General features: G+C 44.4%; 2 protein-coding genes across 3 annotated transcripts in view; one reads left to right on the top strand and one right to left on the bottom strand.

Annotated features, from left to right (window-relative positions):
- Window positions 1-20,467, top strand: part of LOC145348047 (uncharacterized) — a 133,130-nt gene that overhangs the window by 62,181 nt on the left and 50,482 nt on the right. The window lies entirely within an intron of this gene.
- Window positions 8,075-14,484, bottom strand: LOC145348067 (uncharacterized). Of its 2 annotated transcripts, none has more exons than XM_080196207.1 (2): window positions 14,360-14,484; window positions 8,075-9,674 (listed from the first exon to the last, which is right to left on the bottom strand). In XM_080196207.1, the coding sequence occupies exon 2, from the start codon at window positions 9,225-9,227 to the stop codon at window positions 8,520-8,522; it is 708 nt and encodes a 235-aa protein (XP_080052333.1). In that variant the 5' UTR covers window positions 9,228-9,674; window positions 14,360-14,484; the 3' UTR covers window positions 8,075-8,519. The 2 variants fall into 2 exon arrangements, with proteins under 2 accessions (XP_080052333.1, XP_080052334.1); XM_080196208.1 differs by lacking the exon at window positions 14,360-14,484 and adding an exon at window positions 11,476-12,241.

Genomic DNA, 20,467 nt, shown 5'->3' with positions numbered 1-20,467 from the left:
GGAGTTTGCATGTTCTCCTCGTGTCTGCATGGGTTTCCTCCAGGTGCTCCGGTTTCCTCCCACAGTCCAAAGATGTGTGGGTTAGGTTGATTGGCTATGCTAAAAAAAATTGCCCCTTAGTGTCCTGGAATGTGTAGGTTCGAGGGATTAATGGGTAAATGTGTAGGGGTATGGGGATAGGGCCTGGGTGGGATTGTGGTCCGTGCAGACTATTTGGGCCGAAGGGCCTGTTTCTGCACTGTAGGGTTCTATGTTCTAAACACACTCAATATCCAACACACAGCTCCAATCAAACAGCTCAGCACAAAGCACCGAGTAAACAGGTCTCTCAGCTGGATCTTCTCACACAGCATAAGGGGCATTTCCACACCTGATTCCATTCACCTGACGAAGAGGCAGTCCCCTCGAAAGCTTGTGGGTATATTATCAAATAAATAGGTTGGACTAAAACCTGGTGTTGTCAGACTTTTTACTGTGTTTACGCCAGTCCAACGCCGGCATACCCACATCATCCCCACAGGATAGTCAGACTGCCTGAACATTAGTGTGGATATGATGCAATGTAATTATTATAAATTCTGCACCTTCACTCACCATCTCCTGACTTGGTTTTCAGTCCCGACAGGAAGTGAAGCAGCTGTGAAAGAGGAAGAGGAGAGAATGGGCAGAGTGGGTGGGCTCTCTGATTGACGTCTCTCACAGCCAATCCAAATATTTCTGGAGTAACAGGAGTTTACTGAAGCTTGGGAAACTGACCAGGGAAACGGAGGTGACTTTGAGCAGCAGATCAGGTGGAGATTTAAACTTGTCATTGTCCCATCTGAATAAAACCTCACTTATTGCAGCTGCTGTCTCAGTTCCCCTGGTAAATGTTTGACAGAGATTTCCAGTGTGGGAATAACATTCTTCATCCTCGGAGGCTTTTAAACTGACAACATCAGTGTGGGATGTGTAGCTTCAGATGTGTTTGACAGCAGATCTGAAGAGGAAGACCCATGGCATCCAAGGCAGCGATGTGATCAGCACATGCACAGAAGCAAGAAAGAGAGGTCTGGAAAGGGAAGATTGATGTGGAGACCATCGACACCGCAGATTTCTTACAAAGGAAGACTGACCTAGTGATCGGGGATTATCTCTATTTCTGGGAGAGTGACTTAGGGAGTGTGCTGGGCCTCATTGGCCAGAATTTTACCATTGTGAATAGATGCCTCATGGTTTGACATCTTGGAGCCCCACCCTGTCCAGGGGACACATGTTATGGAGATTTAGCTTCCCTGAGTTCCAACTTCTGAGGTTTATTCAGCCCTTCCAGTTCCTCTCCTGTGATGTCTCCAGTTCATTTTCCTCCCCCAGGATCTCACAGCTCCAGGCAGTTGGTGCCCTGAGTGTAATTTGAAGAGCCACAAACAGGTGCAATCGACAAAAATTTAACACTCTCATTGTTCCATCGTAGGGCCATGGTCATTTCTGTGAATGATTCCAACTTCCTGGGTGATGTTTAATAAACCAGCATTAAAGGTTGCAAAAGGTTCAAATGACACTTTATATCTAACTTATATTTAAAATTCCTGACATGGTCAATTTCAGCTGGAATATGCTGATAAAACAAATACAAACTAGTGTAAACCCTTAATTACAACCTGTGTATTTGTGGTTGTTGCACATTTGTCAAAGACTTTCACTGAAATAATATTTTCTAAAAATTGTGTATGACCAATTGAAGCAGTTTTATTAAAGGATGGTACATTGTGATCTGATTGGCTTGATGAGCAATGCAGTGTGTAAATGTAGAATCATAGAATCCCAACAGTACAGGAGGCAGCCATTCAGTCCACCGAAGCTGTACTGACCACAATCCCACCCAGGGCCTATTTCCACACATTTACTCTGCTAATCCCCCTGACACTAGGGTCAATTTAGCAAAGTCAATCCGCCTAATCCACACATTTTTGGATTGTGGGAGGAAACCCATGTAGACATGGGGACAACGTACAAAGTCTACACAGACAGAGACCCAAGGCTGGAATTGAACCCAGGTCTCTGGCACTGTGAGGCAGGATAATTTTTTCACTCGTTTTACAATGTTGGTGTTTCAATAAATGGTGGGTGGGGTTTGTACAGGGAGCCCAAAGTCTGAGGAATTATTCATGTGACCCTGACAACAACTTTAATCCATGTTCATGAAATAATCCATCTGGAATTGGACTTGAGCCCACAACCTTGTTTTCTGACTCAGAGGGTTGTAGGTTCAAGTCGCACTCTAGGACTTGAGCACTAAAAAATCCTGTGACACTCCAGTGCAGTACTGAGGGGTGGAAGAGATTACAGAGATAGGGAGGAGAGAGGCCATGTAGGGATTTGAAAACAAGTTTAAAAACTTCACTAAACCTAACACTGAGGTTCTTCCTGGGAGGAGTGGGTTATTCCTCAAGTTTTATTCCTGACAGACTGTTAAAACTGTGCCTAAACAATAGAACTTTCATGATGAATTAAAGCAGAATGGTTAATCAGCAGTACTGATTGAAGACACTCTCTTCAGATGGCCAATTCCAGCTGAGACCAGGAGCTTTACCACCTTTCAGGAACCCAGACACAATAACAACACTGACACTTGCCACACTCATTACCACTTTCAAGCTGCCAGTTTACAGGGGGAAAAGCATTCTAGTTCTAGCTATGATTTGAGATTACGTTACAATTTTACTCATCAATACTGTATTGCAATGTAATTACTAATCAGTCAGCCAAACCGCTACATGCTTTTCCTAAATGTTTTCAGCAATGTAAAACTTAAAAAAAAAGGTTTAATGTGTGACTACTATTTTGGTGGGAGAGAGTTGAATTTGGAAACATTATCAATATGTGTCAACTAAAACCATTTGTAATACTAAATCACTGACATATATTTAAAACCTATACACAGCCTTGGCTCTTAACTCCTTATAAACTGGATCTAATACAGAATTATTATAAGTTGTCAGCCATAACTAAGTTAGCACTCTCACCTCTGAGTCAGAAAGTTATGGGTTCAAGTCTCACTCCAGAGTCTTGAGCACTGAGGCTGACACTCCAGTGCAGAATGAGGGAGTGCTGCACTGTAGAGGAAATTTTAAATCAGCTAGGGAGATTCAGACAGATGTAGTCTTTTTGGTGACAGAATAGTTCGAAGGGGTTAAATGATTCTTTATAACAAATTAATGTGGACAGTTTGCTTATATTTGAATGGAATAACAGCATTAAAACAAGTAAATATGATTTTAAAGTATATATGTATATAAAAGTAATTAATGCATTTTAATGTATGAAATGTATTGTTCGTCACAGTCAAAAGAGCAGATGATGCAAAAGCGTAATGGTAAGGTTAGAACTGGGAATCCATTGGTCAGCAAAAGTAAGCATTAGAAGTTTCAAGTTTTTGGGACAAATGTTGTAACATTATAATGGCATATATTGTCCAGACATAGTGCATTTCTAAGGCCCAGAAATCACACCTCTCTCTGTCATGGCGATGTGCCAGTGGGAAAGATTCATCTATGGAAAGCTTCCATAATTGCATAGCAACAAGGAACTGGGTTGAGCCAAAATGGGAGGATGTCTGGATTGAACTTGGACGAATGAAATATCATTGTACTGAGTGGCATATTGCAATTGACTGAGATACTTAGTCAAAAAACTGGACATGTAAACATTACATGAAATTGATTTTAAGCTAATGAAGAGGTGTAACTTAGATAACGAAAGGTATAATCATTCTATATTTTGGCTGACTGCCTTAGACCCTTGGAGAGGTTTTCTAGCTCTGAACCTGAGCTGCCTAATCCTTCAGAGACTTCTGGACGGCCGTACGCTAATGTATTGTTTGTTCTGATTTTTCTTCTTTTGGGTTGGGATTTCTTGAAGAGAGACTCTGCCTTTTGCAAATTTTTTCTTAGAGTTTAAGTTTTTAGAATTGGCCACCTTTTTAAAAGAAATTCCCCACTACAGGCACCATCTTTCAGATGTGTTTAACTATGTGTCTGCCTTTCAGGTGAATGTAAAAAATTCCATGACACTAATTTGTAGAAGGGCAGGGGAATTAACCCTAAATGTCCCGATCAATATGGATCCCACAATCAATGTCATGGAAACAGATTTATCAGATTATTATCACCTTAGGGTTTGTGAGGGCTTGCTGTGAACAATTTGACTGCTGCATTTCTGATATTACTATTGTGTCTACACTTCAAAATGCAGGTCATTGACTGAAATGTGCTTTTGGATGCCCTGAGTTTCTATAAGTTGATATATGCAAGTCTTTTTTATTGAAATGGTATGTTTCTGTCAACTGGTAGTCATAAATCCATTATACAGTGATATTGACCAATATATTGTGTACAGGACTTTTACTGTAGGATTCTGATTATTTCAGTGACTAGGAATATCACAACTGATGAATCAGCTAATTTGCGTTAAATTTAAGAATATGAATTTATTGTCTGTCATAAATCTATAGAGAAAATTGATAAAACAGCAGACAAACAATGCAATATTCAGCTTATATCAAACTTTGAATCAAGCAAAATAACAAAGCTTTTGAACATGTCTCAAGATCTTTCACAAGAACTTGAAATGAATCTTGGAAGAGTGTAAGGTGAACGTATCAGACTTATTACATTGAACTATAATGGACTGAGGGAACTCAGGTCTGTGGAGACTCATCCCCACTCCTCACGATACTCAGTATAGTATCCCAGACAGGAGAGTACAAACATTACCCATGGTAGTAATCAAACAGCTGTGACCTTGAGATCTGTCTATAGCTCACATCATCGACTCAAGCAGGATCTGATTCTACCCCATACCTATTCCTGAGAGACAGCTCACTTTACTAACACACATTCACATGCATCAGGGAAACTCTCTCAGAATACTTCAGGCAGAGGTTTCCTTAAAATCCTGTGATTTAGTCTGGCTCCCAATTCTGTTGGTCAGATATGACACCAGGCTGGATCTCACACCCATCACACAGGTAAAAGTCACATAGTCCCAATGCCATCAGCTGCTCTCCCCTTTGAGGGGGAGAGTTAATGGGTGGTGATTTAATCCGAAGATCATCACATTCTCAGGTGGGGAGTAAGGTTGAATATCCTCAGCTGGTATGGGAATTTATGGGGAGGTGATGGCCTGATTTGATTTGATTATTGTCACATGTATTAATATACAGTGAAAAGTATTGCTTCTTGTGCTACACAGACAAAACATACCATACATACAAAAGCAGAGAAGGCAGAATGTAGTGTAACATCATAGCTAAGGTATAGAGAAAGATCAACTTAATGCGAGGTTGGTCCATTCAAAAGGGTGCATTGGTCCTTAATTATGCAGGCTGGTTTTCTGAGGCAGCGGGAAGTGCAGACAGAGTCAATGGATGGGTGCTGGTTTGACTGATGGACTGGGCTTCTTTCATGATCCTTTGTCATTCCTTGCAGTCTTGGACAGAGCAGGAGCCATACCAAGCTTTCTATGGTGCATCTGTAAAAGTTGGTGAGAATCAATAGTGGACACGCCAAATTTCCTCAGTCTTCTTAGAAAGTAAAGGCGTTGTGGGCTTTCTCAAATATAGCATGGACATGGAGGAACCAAGACAAGTTGTTGGTGATCTGGACACCTAAAAAATTGAAGCTCTCGACCATTCCTACCTTGTCCCCATTGATGTAGACAGGAGCGTGTCCTCCACTATGTTTCCTGAAGTCGATGACTATCTCCTTCATTTTGTTGACATTGCGGGGGAGATTATTGTTATCGCACTAGTTAATCAGATTCTCTATCTCTTTCCTATAGTCTGTTGTTTGAGGTCTGACCCACTGTGGTGGTGTCATCAGCAATTTGGAAATTGGGTTAGAGGGGAATTTGCTACATAGTCATAGGTGTATAAAAAGAGTATAGCCGGGGGCTGAGAGCACAGCCTTGTGGGGCATGGTGTTGAGAATGATCATGGAGGAGGTGTTGTTGCCTCTCCTTACTGATTACAGTCTGTGGGTTAAGAAGTTCAGGATCCAGTTGTAGAGGAAGGAGCCGAGCCCAGGCCACGGAGTTTGGAGATGAGTTTCATAGGAACAATGATGTTGAAGGCTGAGCTGTAGTTGATAAATAGAAGTCTGACATAGGTGTCTTTGTTATCTAGGTATTCCAGGGTTGAGTGCAGGGCCAGGGAGATGGTGTCTGCAGTGGACCTGTTGTGGCAGTAGGCAAACTGTAGTGGATCCAGGCTATCTGGGAGGCCAGAATTGATTCGTCCCATGACTAACCTTTCAAAGCACTTCATAATGATGGATGTCAGAGCTACTGGCCGATAGTCAGTAAGGCACGCTGCCTGGCTTTTCTTCGGTATCGGGATGATGGTCATCTTCTTGAAGTAGGTAGGGATCTCAGAATGTTGTAAAGAGAGGTTGAAGATGTCTGTGAATACCCCCCACCAGCTGGTCCACGCAGGATCTGAATCTTTTTTCCAAGTACCCCATCCGGGCCAGTCACTTTCCAAGGGTTGACCTTTGAGAAGGTCTCTTGGTATTTTCGCTAGACTATTAATCCAGAAATTCAACTAAAGTTGAATGGCAGATGGTGGAATTTGAATTCAATAAAAATGATCTGTAATTAAGAATCACTGATGACCATGAACCCATTGCCAATTGTTGGAAAAATCCCATCTAGTTCACTAATGTCCTTTAGGGAAGAAAATCTGCCATCCTTACCTGGTTTGGCCTACTTCGGACCCCAAATCCACAGCAATCTGGTTGACTCTCAATTGCCCTCAGGCAATTAGGGATGGGCAATAAATGCTGGCCAGCTAGTGATGCCCATTCCCACAAATGAATAAAAAAAATTCATGCAGTTCGTGTCACTCTGCATCATGAATCAACCATCCTGCCAACTGAGCTAACCAACCCCCTAAAAGGTGAAATTGTGGCAGATTAGAACCCTAAAACACAGAGACTGGAGCCTAAATTCAGTGACTGAAACTGCTCAGTCACATTACTATCGTCATACAAATCCATCAATCATTTCAGATATCTGTGGTCACATAGACCACTTGGTTTCCACTCCTGGAAGACATTCTTCTCCCAGGTTACTTGGTCAGCTCTTTCTAATTCCCAACTCTTTGCCCTTTGACCCTCTATTCACCACCATGCTTCAATGTGGTTCAACCACTTTTTCACCGTTGTTTCCAAAATTATCTTTACTACTTCTCTGGTTGATCTTTATTTCTCAAGTCCAAGGGGCAAAGATTTGGCATACAACCAGTTTAGCCATCCATTGCCAGATCTGACTGGACCACAACAAGCACTAGTGGCCAAACAGAAAATGCTGGAAAATCTCAGCAGGTCTGGCAGCATTTGTAAGAGAAAAAGAGCTGATGTTGCAAGTCCAGGTGACCCTTTGTCAAAAGTCATTTGGATGCAAAACATCAGCTCTTTTCTCTCCATACAGATGCTGCCAGACCTGCTGAGATTTTCCAGCATTTTCTCTTTTGGCTTCAGATTCCAGCATCCACAGCAATTTGCTTTTATCAAGCACTAGTGGTCCTGCTTTCTTCTGTCAAAACTGCTCATTACTCCAACACCATCCTGAAGAGAAAAGATATTTCGCAACTACCCTACCCTTTCCAAAACCAATGGTGTCCTTGTAGAAGTTATGTTCCAAATGTACAGAGCTCTGTTTAGACCCTATTTGGAGGGCTGTGTTCAGTTCTAGGCACCACACCTCAGGAAGAATATATTGCCCTTGGAAGGAGTGTGGCACAGATTCACCAGAATGTTCCTGGGGCTAGAATGGGTAAATTATGAGGACAGGTTGTACAAACCGAGCTTGCATTCCCTTGAAGGTAGCAAATTAAGGGGTAATTTCATTGAGGTGTTTAAGATGATTAAACAAGTTGGTGGAGAAAAGCTAGTCCTCTGGTAGGAGAGGCTAGAACAAGGGGACAGAGCATTAAAATTAGAGCGAGGCTGTTCAGGGGTGATGTCAGCAAACACTCTTTCACCAAAAGGGGATTGGAAATCTGGAATTCTCTTCCCACATAAATTTGTGAGTCAAATGAATATTTCAAAACTGAGATTGATAGGTTTATTGTTAGACAAGGGGATTGAGGGTTACAGAGCTAAGTTGGGTAGATAGAGTTAAGAAACGGATCAGCCATGATTTAATTGAATGGTGTCGCAGGCTCAAGGGATGACTCCAGTTCCTACATTCCTTAAATTCCTCTCGATTGTCCTCTCCAGTAGCAATTGGTCAGTGTAATCCTTTCACCCTCCAGCTGAGCTTCCGATCCAATCCCTCTCCATCACAAAGATCACCTACTTCCCCCTCTGTAATATCTTCCATTTCCAACACTCCAAACTACACCCACATTAGTCCATCTGCTGTTGAAATCCTCATCCACATTGACTGTGTGAAGTCTTTCTCAGACATCTTACACTGAAACATCTTTTCCTCAGCGTGGATGTGTCAGTGTTTCATGAGTGTTGTTGACTGCATGAAGCTCAGTCACAGGCCTCACTTGGTTTTTCTGCTGTGTGAATGCGACGGTGATCCAACATGCCCCATAATTGTTCAAACTCCTTATTACACACCTCACATGTGAATGTTTTCTTCTCCCCTGTGTGGATTCGCCGGTGACTCACCAGGCCTGGGAACTGTGCAAAGCCCTTGTTACACACCTCACACTTAAATGGCTTTTCCCCAGTGTGAAGGCGTTGATGTTCGCGAAGGGTCGATGACTGAGTGAATGATTTCTTACACACTTCACAGGTGAACGGTTTCTCCCCAGTGTGAGTGCGTTGGTGAACACGAAAGTGAGTTGAGCGTGAGAATGATTTCTCACACACTTTGCACGTGAATGGTTTCTCTCCTGTATGAATGCTCTGGTGTTCTAGCAGTCTCGTAGATGTCGGAAAAGCTTTATCACAAACCTCACACTTGAAGGGGTTCTCCCCTGTGTGGATTGTCTGATGGACCTGGAGGCTTGATAACTGTGTGAAGGATTTGCCACACATCTTACATGTGAATGGTTTCTCCCCTGTGTGAATACGCTGATGTACACGGAGGGTCACTGACTGCGAGAATGATTTGTTGCATACATCACAGGTAAATGGTTTCTCTCCTGTGTGAGTGCGCTGGTGTACAAGGAAGTGAGATGAACATGAGAATGATTTGTCACACACCTGACACTTGAATGGTTTCTGTTCCATGAAGCTATCCTTGTGTTAACAATTGTATAACAGATGGACCTTATGTGTTAGGAGTACGTGTGAATCTCCTCACACACATAACACTTGATCAGCTTCTCACCTGTAAGAATGAATCGGTTCAAGAGCGTCGATAAATGATTGAAAGCTCTCACCACACTTAGAGCTTCTTCCCAGCCTCACCCTGACCGATCATCCACAGTCAAACCTTTAGAAAGACTGGTTCCGATGGAAGGTTCCACACTGGCTAGTTCAGATCTGATGATATGTCAAAGCTCCCCTGACCCGACTAGTTTCCAGATGATGGTTTCACTGCCCAACTTTGTGTTGAGAAATACTGTGAAGGGACTGGATATCGTCCCACAGTTGTGCTGTTGTTCCTTGGGTGATGATCAGGATCTGGGGTGTCTATCCTCTCAGTATTCTCTGGTGTAATATGGTGCAATCCTTCTGTAAAACAGGAAAAGGAAACATGATTTCCTTCAACTCTCTGTCCCCCTTTCCTAAAGGGGCCGACTCCTCCGTCAGAGACTGTTTCACAGTGAGTGCCAGTTTGCTATTCCTCTGTGTGGGGATCAGATACAAGTCCCTTCCTTTTCCTCACCTGACTGTCTCACACCCCGTTTCCAGTGAGGTCACTGGATAGTGACTGGGGCAGACAATGTGGCTATTTTCCTTCCTCCACCCAGATGCCCATCTTCCCAGTTACCATCAGAACAATGGAAAGGACAGTCAGATGGAGCATAAAATGTGTTTTTGGTTAACTATGAGCTGAAGGCACTGAATCACTTCAATCTGAAAAGATTCCAGATTCCTATCTCACCGTCCCTGGGAATGTCCCATCCCACTGCAGGTGGGGAAGTGCTCAATATTGACTCCAGACAGTCTCACGGCTTCAGGTCAAACAAGCTCAAGAAAAACTACCACTCCTCTCCCAGCTGATGAATGAGCATTTAAAGTTCATTTATTAGTGTCACAAGTAGGCTTACAATAATGAAGTTACTGTGGAAAAACCCCTAGTTGCCACACTCCGGCACCTGTTTGGGTATATAAGAACATAAGAACATAAGAAATAGGAGCAGGAGTAGGCCATCTAGCCCTTCGAGCCTGCCCTGCCATTCAATAAGATCATGGCTGATCTGTCGTGGCTCAGTTCCACTTTCCCGCCCTCTCCCCATAACCCTTAATCCCCTCTCTTATCAAGAACCCATCAACCCGCTTCTTAAAAATATTTAGCGAGGTAGCCTCCACCACTTCAACGGGCAGAGAATTCCAGAGATTCACCACCCTTTGAGTGAAGAAGTTCCTCCTCAACTCCGTTCTAAACCGCCTCCCCTTTATCTTGAGGCTGTGCCCCCTAGTCCTACTGTCTTTTTTGAGCGGGAAGAGTCTCTCCACCTCTATCCTATCCATCCCATTCATCATCTTATACGTCTCAATGAGATCTCCCCTCATTCTTCTAAACTCCAATGAGTACAAGCCTAGTTTATTCAGCCTCTCCCCATAGCTCAATCCCCTCAACTCCAGTATCAGCCTAGTAAACCTCCTCTGCACTCCCTCCAAGGCCAAAATATCCTTGCGCAGGTGCGGTGCCCAAAACTGCACACAGTACTCCAGCTGCGGCCTCACCAATGCCCTATACAGCTACTGAAGGAGAATTTAGCAAGGCCGATGCACCTAACCAGCAAGTCTTTCAGACTATGGAAGGAAACTGTAGCACCCGGAGGAAGCCCATGCAGATACAGGGAGAACGTGCAGACTCCACACAGTCAGTGACGCAACCTAGGAATCGAATCTGGGTCCCTGGCGCCATGAGGTAGCAATGCTAACCACTATGCCACCATGCCACCCATTTCATCATGTTAATTGTCACTGCGGAAGGAGATTAAGAACAGACCCCAAAACTGGGTATCCATGAGTGAGCCATCAGCAGCAGCAGGATTGTATTCACCGCACTCTCACAGCTCGGCACAGCCCTCATTCCATGATTGTCAGCAAACCAGTAGAGAGACATGTCAGGAGTAGCAACGGGGGTGTATCTTAGAGTCCAGGTTTGAAGTTGGTGAAGGCTATTATTGAATCTGCATCCACTACCCTATCAGACAGTGCTTTCCAAATCCTAACCATATGTTATGCAAAACCTTTTCCCTTAAGTCCCCTCTGATTGCCATGAATCCAAAGGAAGAAAATGGCAATCATTGAAACAACTATATGATGACATCAACAAGTTCCATCCCACCATCAGACTCACCATGGACTACTCTCTGGAATTGGTTGCATTCTTGGACACACACACCTCCATCAAGGACGGTCACCTCAGTACTTCACTATACCGCAAGCCCATGGATAACCTCACCATGCTCCAATTCTCCAGCTTCCACCCTAAACACATTAAAGAAGCCATCCCCTATGGACAAGCCCTCCTTATACACAGAATCTGCTCAGATGAGGAGGATTGCAACAGACGCTGAAAGATGCCCTCATAAGGACAGAATATGGCGCTCGACTTATCAATCGACAGTTCCGACATGCCACAGCAAAAAACTGCATGACATCCTCATAAGACAAACACGGGACACGGTGGACAGACTACCCTTCATCGTCCAGTACTTCCACGAGCGGAGAAGCTACAACATCTTCTCTGGAGCCTTCAACATGTCATTGATGAAAACGGACATCTTGCCAAGGCCATCCCCACACCCCCACTTCTTGCCTTCAAGCAACCGCACAACCTCAAACAGACCATTGTCCGCAGCAAACTACCCAGCCTGCAGGAGAACAGTGACCACGACACCACACAACCCTGCCACAGCAACCTCTGCAAGACGTGCTGGATCATCAACACGGATGACATCATTTCATGTGAGAACACCATCCCTCTGGTACACGGTACATACTCTTGCGACTCGGCCAACATTGTCTACCTGATACGCTGCAGGGAAGGATATCCCGAGGCATGGTACGTTGGGAAGACCATGCAGACACTATGACAATGAATGAATGAACAACACTCGACAGTCATTAGGCAGGAATTTTCCCTTCCTATTGGGGAACACCACCAGTCACAGGCATTCAGCCTCTGATCTTCGGGTAAGCGTTCTCCAAGGCAGCCTTCATGAAACATGACAACGCAGAATCGCTAAGCAGAAACTGATAGCCAAGTTCTGCACATGAGGACAGCCTCAACCGGGATCTTGGGTTCATGTCACACTATTTGTAAACCCAACGACTTCCCTGGGCTTGCAAAATCTCATTAACTGTATTGGCTGGAGACAACATACACCTCTTTAAGAACATAAGAAACAGGAGCAGGAGTAGGCCATCTAGCCCTTCGAGCCTGCCCCACCATTCAATAAGATCATGGCTGATCTGTCGTGGCTCAGTTTCACATTCCCGCCCTCTCCCCGTAACCCTTAATCCCCTCTCTTATCAAAAACCCATCAACCCGCGTCTTAAAAATGTTTAGCGAGGTAGCCTCCACCACGTCAACGGGCAGAGAATTCCAGAGATTCACCACCCTTTGAGTGAAGAAGTTCTTCCTCAACTCCGTTCTAAACCGCACCCCCTTTATCTTGAGGCTGTGCCCCCTAGTCCTACTGTCCTTTCTGAGCAGGAAGAGCCTCTCCACCTCTATCCTATCCATCCCATTCATCATCTTATACGTCTCAATGAGATCTCCCCTCATTCTTCTAAACTCTAACAAGTACAAGCCTAGTTTATTCAGCCTCTCCTCATAGCTCAACCCCCTCAACTCCGGCATCAGCCTAGTAAACCTCCTCTGCACTCCCTCCAAGGCCAAAATATCCTTGCGTAAGTACGGCGCCCAAAACTGCACACAGTACTCCAGCTGTGGCCTCACCAATGCCCTATACAGCCGCAGCAAGACCTCCCTACTTTTATATTCAATCCCCCTCGCTATGAAGGCCAGCATCCCATTAGTCTTCCTGACCACCTGCTGTACCTGCAGGCTGGGTTTTTGCGACTCATGCACAAGGACCCCGAGGTCCCTCTGCACCGTCGCCTGCTGCAGTTTTTCGCCATGTAAGTAATAGTCCTTCCTACCATTATTCCTACCAAAGTGGACCACCTCGCACTTGCCAACATTAAATTCCATTTGCCAGTTCCTGGCCCATTCGCCCAGCCTATCTAGATCCTTCTGCAGACTCTCCACACCCTCCGCGCAATTTGCCGTTCCACCAGTCTTGGTGTCATCAGCAAATTTTGACACCATACACTCGGTTCCTTCCTCCAGATCATCTATATAAATGGTAAATAGCTGAGGCCCCAGCACCGACCCCTGGGGCACTCCACTGGTCACCAACCGCCAATCCGAATAGCACCCATTGACCCCCACTCTCTGCCTCCTATTTGACAACCAACCCTCTATCCACGCTAACACCCTACCCCCAACTCCATGCCCCCTGACCTTCTGCAATAACCTCTTGTGAGGCACCTTGTCAAACGCCTTCTGAAAATCAAGAAAGACCACATCCACCGGCTCTCCTCTATCCACCGCCCTAGACACATCCTCATAGAACTCCAATAAATTTGTCAGACACGACTTCCCCTTAACGAAACCGTGCTGCGTCTGCTCTATCAAGCAATTCCCCTCAAGATGCCTCGCTATTTCCTCCTTGATGACGGATTCGAACATTTTACCCACAACAGACGTTAAACTAACTGGCCTATAATTCCCCGCATTCTGCCTGGCACCCTTCTTAAACAACGGCATAACATTAGCCATTTTCCAATCTTCCGGCACCTCCCCGGAATCCGGCGACGTCTGGAAAATAACCACCAAGGCATCCACTATCACCTCCGCCATTTCTTTCAGAACCCTCGGATGCATTCCATCCGGTCCTGGGGATTTGTCCACAATCAGTCCCTCCAGTCTGTCGAGCACCGCCTCTCTAGTAACAACAATGTCATTGAGACCCTCCAGTCCTACCACCTTTCCATCGCTAACACCCGGCAAATTATTCACGTCCTCCTGCCTGTGCTTGGCCTTCTCTCCACTCATATTATCTGTACCTTTAAGACTTGATTACCTGTAAAGACTTGCATTCCAACCATTATCTTGTAAATTGAGTTCGTGTCTTTATATGCCCTGTTTGTGAACACAAGTCCTCACTCACCTGATGAAGGAGCTTGAGGCTCCGAAAGCTAGTGCTGCCAAATAAACCTGTTGGACTTCAACCTGGTGTTGTGAGACTTCTTGCTGTGCCTACCCCAGTCCAACACCGGTATCTCCACATGTTGATTTGAAGGACATGAAACATCCAGATCCCAACACAGAGAACTGACCATTCACAGGTTAACAACCAGCTCCCAACACACACAGTCACTAAGAATCCTCAGACACTCTGCCCCTCCCAGATAATTACACCTCACCTTCTCATATTCAGCAATGACCCATCAACAAAACTCAGCCTGTAAATCAGAAGGGAAATGCTTCCAATAAACACACTCAATATCCAACACACAGCTCCAATCAAACAGCTCAGCACAAAGCACCGAGTAAACAGGTCTCTCAGCTGGATCTTCTCACACAGCATAAGGCGCATTTCCACACCTGATTCCCCACAGGATAGTCAGACTGCCTGAACATTAGTGTGGATATGATGCAATGTAATTATTATAAATTCTGCTCCTTCACTCACCATCTCCTGACTTGGTTTTCAGTCCCTATAGGAAGTGAAGCAGCTGTGAAAGAGGAAGAGGAGAGAATGGGCAGAGTGGGTGGGCTCTCTGATTGACGTCTCTCACAGCCAATCCAAATATTTCTGGAGTAACACTTTATTTTTATGGTTTTATTTATTGGTCGCCACACTCTGGCGCCTGTTCGAATACACTGAAGGGGAATTTAGCATGATCAATGAATCTAGCCAGCACATCTTTCAGGCTGTGGGAGGAAACCGGTGCACTCGGAGGAAATCTACGCAGATACAGGGAGAACATGTAGATCCTGCACAGACAGTGATGCAAGCCAGGAATCGAACCCGGGTCCCTGGCGCTATGAAGTACGAGTGCTAACCACTGTGCCATCATGCCGATTTCTGGTGTGGGAATAGCTTTCTTCATCCTCGGAGATTTTCAACCTTGCATCAGTTTGGAATGTATCGCCTCGGATGTGTTTGACAGCAGATCAGAAGAGGAAGACCCACAGCATCCAAGGCAGTGATGATGTGCAGTGATGGGATCAGCATATGGATGGGAGAGAGTGACACAGAAGGTACAAAGCAATTTATTCCCCTAGCTCTCTTCCACATATCTCAATTTCCTCTCTCTGTCTCTGTGTTCGGGTATACTGAGGGAAAATTTAGCATGGCCAATGCACCTAACCAAACAGGTTTTGGACTGCGGGAGGAAACTGGAGCATCCGAGGAAACCCACACAGACACGGCAAGAGCATGCAAACTTGGCAGGCAGTGACCCAAACTGGAAATTGAACTGGAATCCCTGGCGCTGTTAGCACTCCTGCCCATGTTGAGGGAATGCTGCAATGTCAGAAATACCATCTTGGGCAGCACGGTGGCACAGTGATTAGGATTGCTGACTCACAATGCCAGGGACTTGGGTTTGATTCCTGGCTTGGGTCACTGTGCGGAGTTTGCCCATTCTCCCCATGTCTGCGTGTGCTTCTTCTGAGTGCTCCAGTTTCTTCCCAGAGACCAAAAGATCTGTTGGTTAGGTGCTTTGGCCGTACTAAATTCTCCTTTAGCTTACCCAAACGGGGGGCGACTTGGGGATTTTCACAACAACTTCATTGCAATGGTAATGTAAGCCTACTTGTGACACTAACAAAATAAACTTAAACTTAAAACTCACTATATACCTTATCTATCCTCTGCACTTTCTTTATGTCACTGCTACACTTTCATTTTGTTTCAATCTCCCACCCCTCTCGCTTCTTCTTAGAAATAGGGATGGGAGAGGCCATGGGGGGATTTGAGAACAAGCTCAAAAACCTTACTAAAACTAACCCTGAGCTTTCCTGGGAAGAGTGGGTTTTTCCTTCAGTATTATTCCTGACAGATTGTTACAACTGTGTCTAAACACTAGAACTTTCATGAGTGAATGAAAGCAGAATGGTTAATCAGCAGTACTGATTGAAGACAATCCCTTAAGATATCCATTCCAGCTGACTTTACCACCTTTCACAACTTCAGGAACAAAGACAACACTGACACCTGCAGCTCAAACTAGTTACCACTGTAAATCAAATCAAACTTTCAGGCTGCCAGTTTACAGGGGTAAAGGTTTCCGTACACAGTCCTGGACCTTAACTCCTTAGAAAATGAATCTGATACAATGGAAATATTATAAGTTGTCAGCCGCACCTTAGTTAGCACTCTCGTGTCCTGAGTTTTGGGTTCAAGTCTTACTCCAGAAACTTGAACACTGAGATTGTCTTTCCAATGCAGTAGGTTTTTAAAAAATTTATCAGTCACAAGTAGGTTTACATTCACTCTGCAATGAAGCTATTGTGAAAAATCCCCTGGTTACCACATTTCAGTGCCTGTTCGGGTACACTGAGGGAGAATTTAGCATGGCTAATGCATCAAACCAACAAGTTTTTCAGACTGTGGGAGAAAGCTGGAGCACCCGAGGAAACACACGCGCACACACAGGAAGAACGAGCAGACTCCGCATAGACAGTGACCCAAGCCAGGAATTGAATCTGGGTCCCTGGCACTGTCAGGCAGCAGTGCTAACCACTGTGCCACCATGCCACCCATACTGAGGGAATACTGCACTGTTAGAAATACTATCTTGAGCAGCACAGTGGCACAGTGGTTAGCACTGCTGATTCACAGTGCCAGGGACCTGATTCCAGGCTTGGGTGACTGTGTGTGGATGTTCTCCCCATGTCTGCATGGGTTTCCTCCAGGTGCTCTGGTTTCCTCCCTCGATCCAAAGATGTGCAGGTTAGATGGATTGGCCATGCTAAATTGTCCCTTGGTTTCAGGGGGATTAGCACAGTAAATATGTGGTGATGGGGTCTGGGTGGGACTGTTGTCGGTGCAGCCTCGATGTGCTGAATGGCCTCTTTGTGCACTGTAGGGATTCTATGATTTTATCTTTCTGATGCATTAAACTGAGGCCCTGTCTGCTCTCAGATGAATGTAAATAATTCCCTGATGCTGCCTGAAGAGCAGGGGAGTTATTCCTGATCTCCCAATCAACATGGATCCTGTAATCAACATCACCAAAATAAATTATCTGGTCATTATCACACTGCTGTTTGTGGGAGCTTGCTGTGCACATGTTGGTTGCCATGTTTCCTACATTATTGATGAAAGATTGATAAAACAGCAGACAAACAACAACATATAATATTCAGCTTACATCAAACTGAACCAATCAAAATAACAAAACATTTGAGAATGACTTAAGATCTTTCCCTGAACATGAAACACATCTGTGCTGGATCAAGTCGATTGTTTTGACAAGCCCTTTGATCATTTTCACTGCTGCCTCAACCTTTCATTTGACTGGTGATAGTTTGGAGATGTGTCACATTGAATTTCTCAATCATTGGTCAAGCGCCTAAATTGTTCACTTGGGAATTGGGCAATTGTCCCTCATCACAATGTCAGGAATGCAATGGCGACTGAAGTGTGTTTTTAGGCATTCTATGATCACAGTGGTAGTAATTGACATCAACTGCCTAACTCCCAGTGGTCTGAATAGTAGTTGAGGGTGATGAGATAATCAGTTCCAGTGAGAATGAAGAGGTCTACTCCAATCTTCATCCATGATCTGCTTGTGACGTCAGGAGTCATGAGCAGTACTTTATCTTGCTTAGTTTGATGTTCATTCCAAATACCGCACTGGTTGATATAGTCCTTAATCTCATTGCTCATCTTTAACCAGTTGAACATTTCTCTTTCCTTCCTCAGACAAGACTCGATTCCTTGATAGTTTGTGTGGATGTGTTTCAGCATCTCTTTTCTCATCTCTTTAGGGATAATGACCCCAGACCCTCTCCTATGTGGTTCCTCTGGTGGACCAGAAGTTTCGAGAATGTAAAAAATGCTTTGTTGCAGACCTCGCATGTGAATGGTTTCTCTTCTGCATTGGTGTTTGCCGAGGTTCCCTGATAATGAGAAAATGATGTCACACACCTCACACATGAATGGTTTAATGCCTGTGTGAATGTGTTGGTGTTTGCACAGATTGGATGATGATGAGAATGATTTGCCACACACCTCACACATGAATGGCTCCTCCCTAGTGTGGATTCGCCAGTGATTCACGAGGCTTGCTTCTTGTACAAAGCCCTTGTTGCACACCTCACATTCAAAAGGCTTTTCACCAGTGTGGCTGTGCAGGTGAATCTCCAATTTTGATGGATATGTGAACACACTCCAAAGATGTACGGGTTAGGTTGATTGGCCATACTATATTGAACCTAGTGTGTCGGGGGATTAAAATGGTAAATATATGGGATGCGGGAATGGGGTCTCGGTGAGATTGTGTTGGTACAGGCTTGATGGGCTGAACGGCCTCCTGCACTGTTGTGATTCTATGATTTGATCACGTCCTACATTTAAATGTCTTCTCTGTCATATGGCTATCCTTGTGTTACTGGTTGTACAACAGATGCACAGTGTACTTTCAGAGATCCTATGAAGCTGTGGAGCCCCCTTTGCACAACTCACACCTGAACCTCTTCTCACCTGTAGGAATGAGGCAGCAGTTCATGAGGATCAATGAATGACTGAAGCTCTCACCACACTTGGAGTCCACTCACACTTCTTCGCAGCCTCACCCTGACCAATTGCTCACAGCCAAACCTTCGGAAAGGTTGGTTCTGATGGAAGGTTCCACACCACTAATGAGTTTCAGATCTGATGACATGTCAAAGCTCCCCTGAGCCGACTAATTTCCAGATGATGGTTTTACTGCCCAGCCTTCTGTGTTTTGAGTTGTTCCCTGGATGATGGTCAGGATCTATCTGTGGTGCCTATCCACTCTATTCTCTGGTGTAATATGGTGCAATCCTTCCATAAAACAGGGAAAAGTAACGTGATTTCACCAATACATTAGGAACAAGAGAATAACTAAGGGCCAATCAGAATTGTACATGGTAATTTATGGGTTGATTCAGGAGATGTGGGCAGAATTCTCAGTGAGTACTTTGTCTCTGTTTTCACTCAGGTGAGGGATGATTCAGACATTTTAGTTAAAGAGGAGGATTGTGAAATATCAGATACATAAGCACACTGAGAGAGTAAGTACTGGGAGGGACTGGAATCCTGAAAGTGGATAAATCACCAGGACAAATGGATTGTATCCCAGGCTGTTGAAGAAAGTCAAGGAAATAGTGGGTGCTCTAAGGATTATTTTCCAATCCTCACTAGATACAGGTTCCTCACTAGATACACCAGAGGTTTGGAGGTCTGCAAACTCTGTATCATTTTTTTAAAAAATGGTGTGAGGGATTGGCCAGAAAACAATGGGCTATTTTGGGAAAGTAACAAGGAAGATTGATGAGGGTAGTACAGCAAATATTGCCTACGTGGATTTCAGTGAGGCATCTGACAAAATCCCACATGGCAGAGTGGTCAGAAAAGTAAGATCTCGTGCCACATAATGAATGAGGCAGGTTGGATTCAAAATTGATTCAATGACAGGAAACAAATGGCAATGGTTGATGGACATTTTTGCGAATGGAAAACAGCATCCACAGGAGTCAGTGTCAGAACCCTTGCTGTTTATTCTACATATTAATGACTTGGACTTAAATGCGAGTGGCATAATTGGGACATTTGCAGATCAGGGAAAAATTGGCTGTGCGGTTGATAGTGGAGATAGCTAACAACTGCAGAATGAGATTAATACTTTGGTTGAGTGGGCAGAGAAGTGGCAAATGAAATTCAGTCCAGAAAAATGTGATGTAATGCATTTAGGGAGAGCAAAGAAAGCAAGAGAATATTCAATAAATGGGAAGATACTGAGTATGATTGAAGAAATGAGAGACCTTGGAGTGCATGTCCACAGGCCCCTGAATGGCAGGACAGGTGGACAAGGTGATGAAAAAAGTATGTGGCGTACTTTCCTTTATTAGGTGAGATATTGAATATGTCATAATGGAATTGTATAAAACACAGGTTAGGCCACAGCTGGAGTTTTGTGTACAGTTCTGGTCACACATTACAGGAAGGACATAATTGATCTGGAGAGAGAGCAGAAGAAATTACAAGAATTTTGCCAAGGCTTGAAAATTGCAGCTACGA

This window comes from Carcharhinus amblyrhynchos, chromosome 9 (assembly GCF_965287045.1).
Source record: "Carcharhinus amblyrhynchos chromosome 9, sCarAmb.v2.hapA, whole genome shotgun sequence".
Taxonomy (NCBI): Eukaryota; Metazoa; Chordata; class Chondrichthyes; order Carcharhiniformes; family Carcharhinidae; genus Carcharhinus; species Carcharhinus amblyrhynchos.
This window is presented reverse-complemented; position numbering and strand designations above follow the sequence as displayed.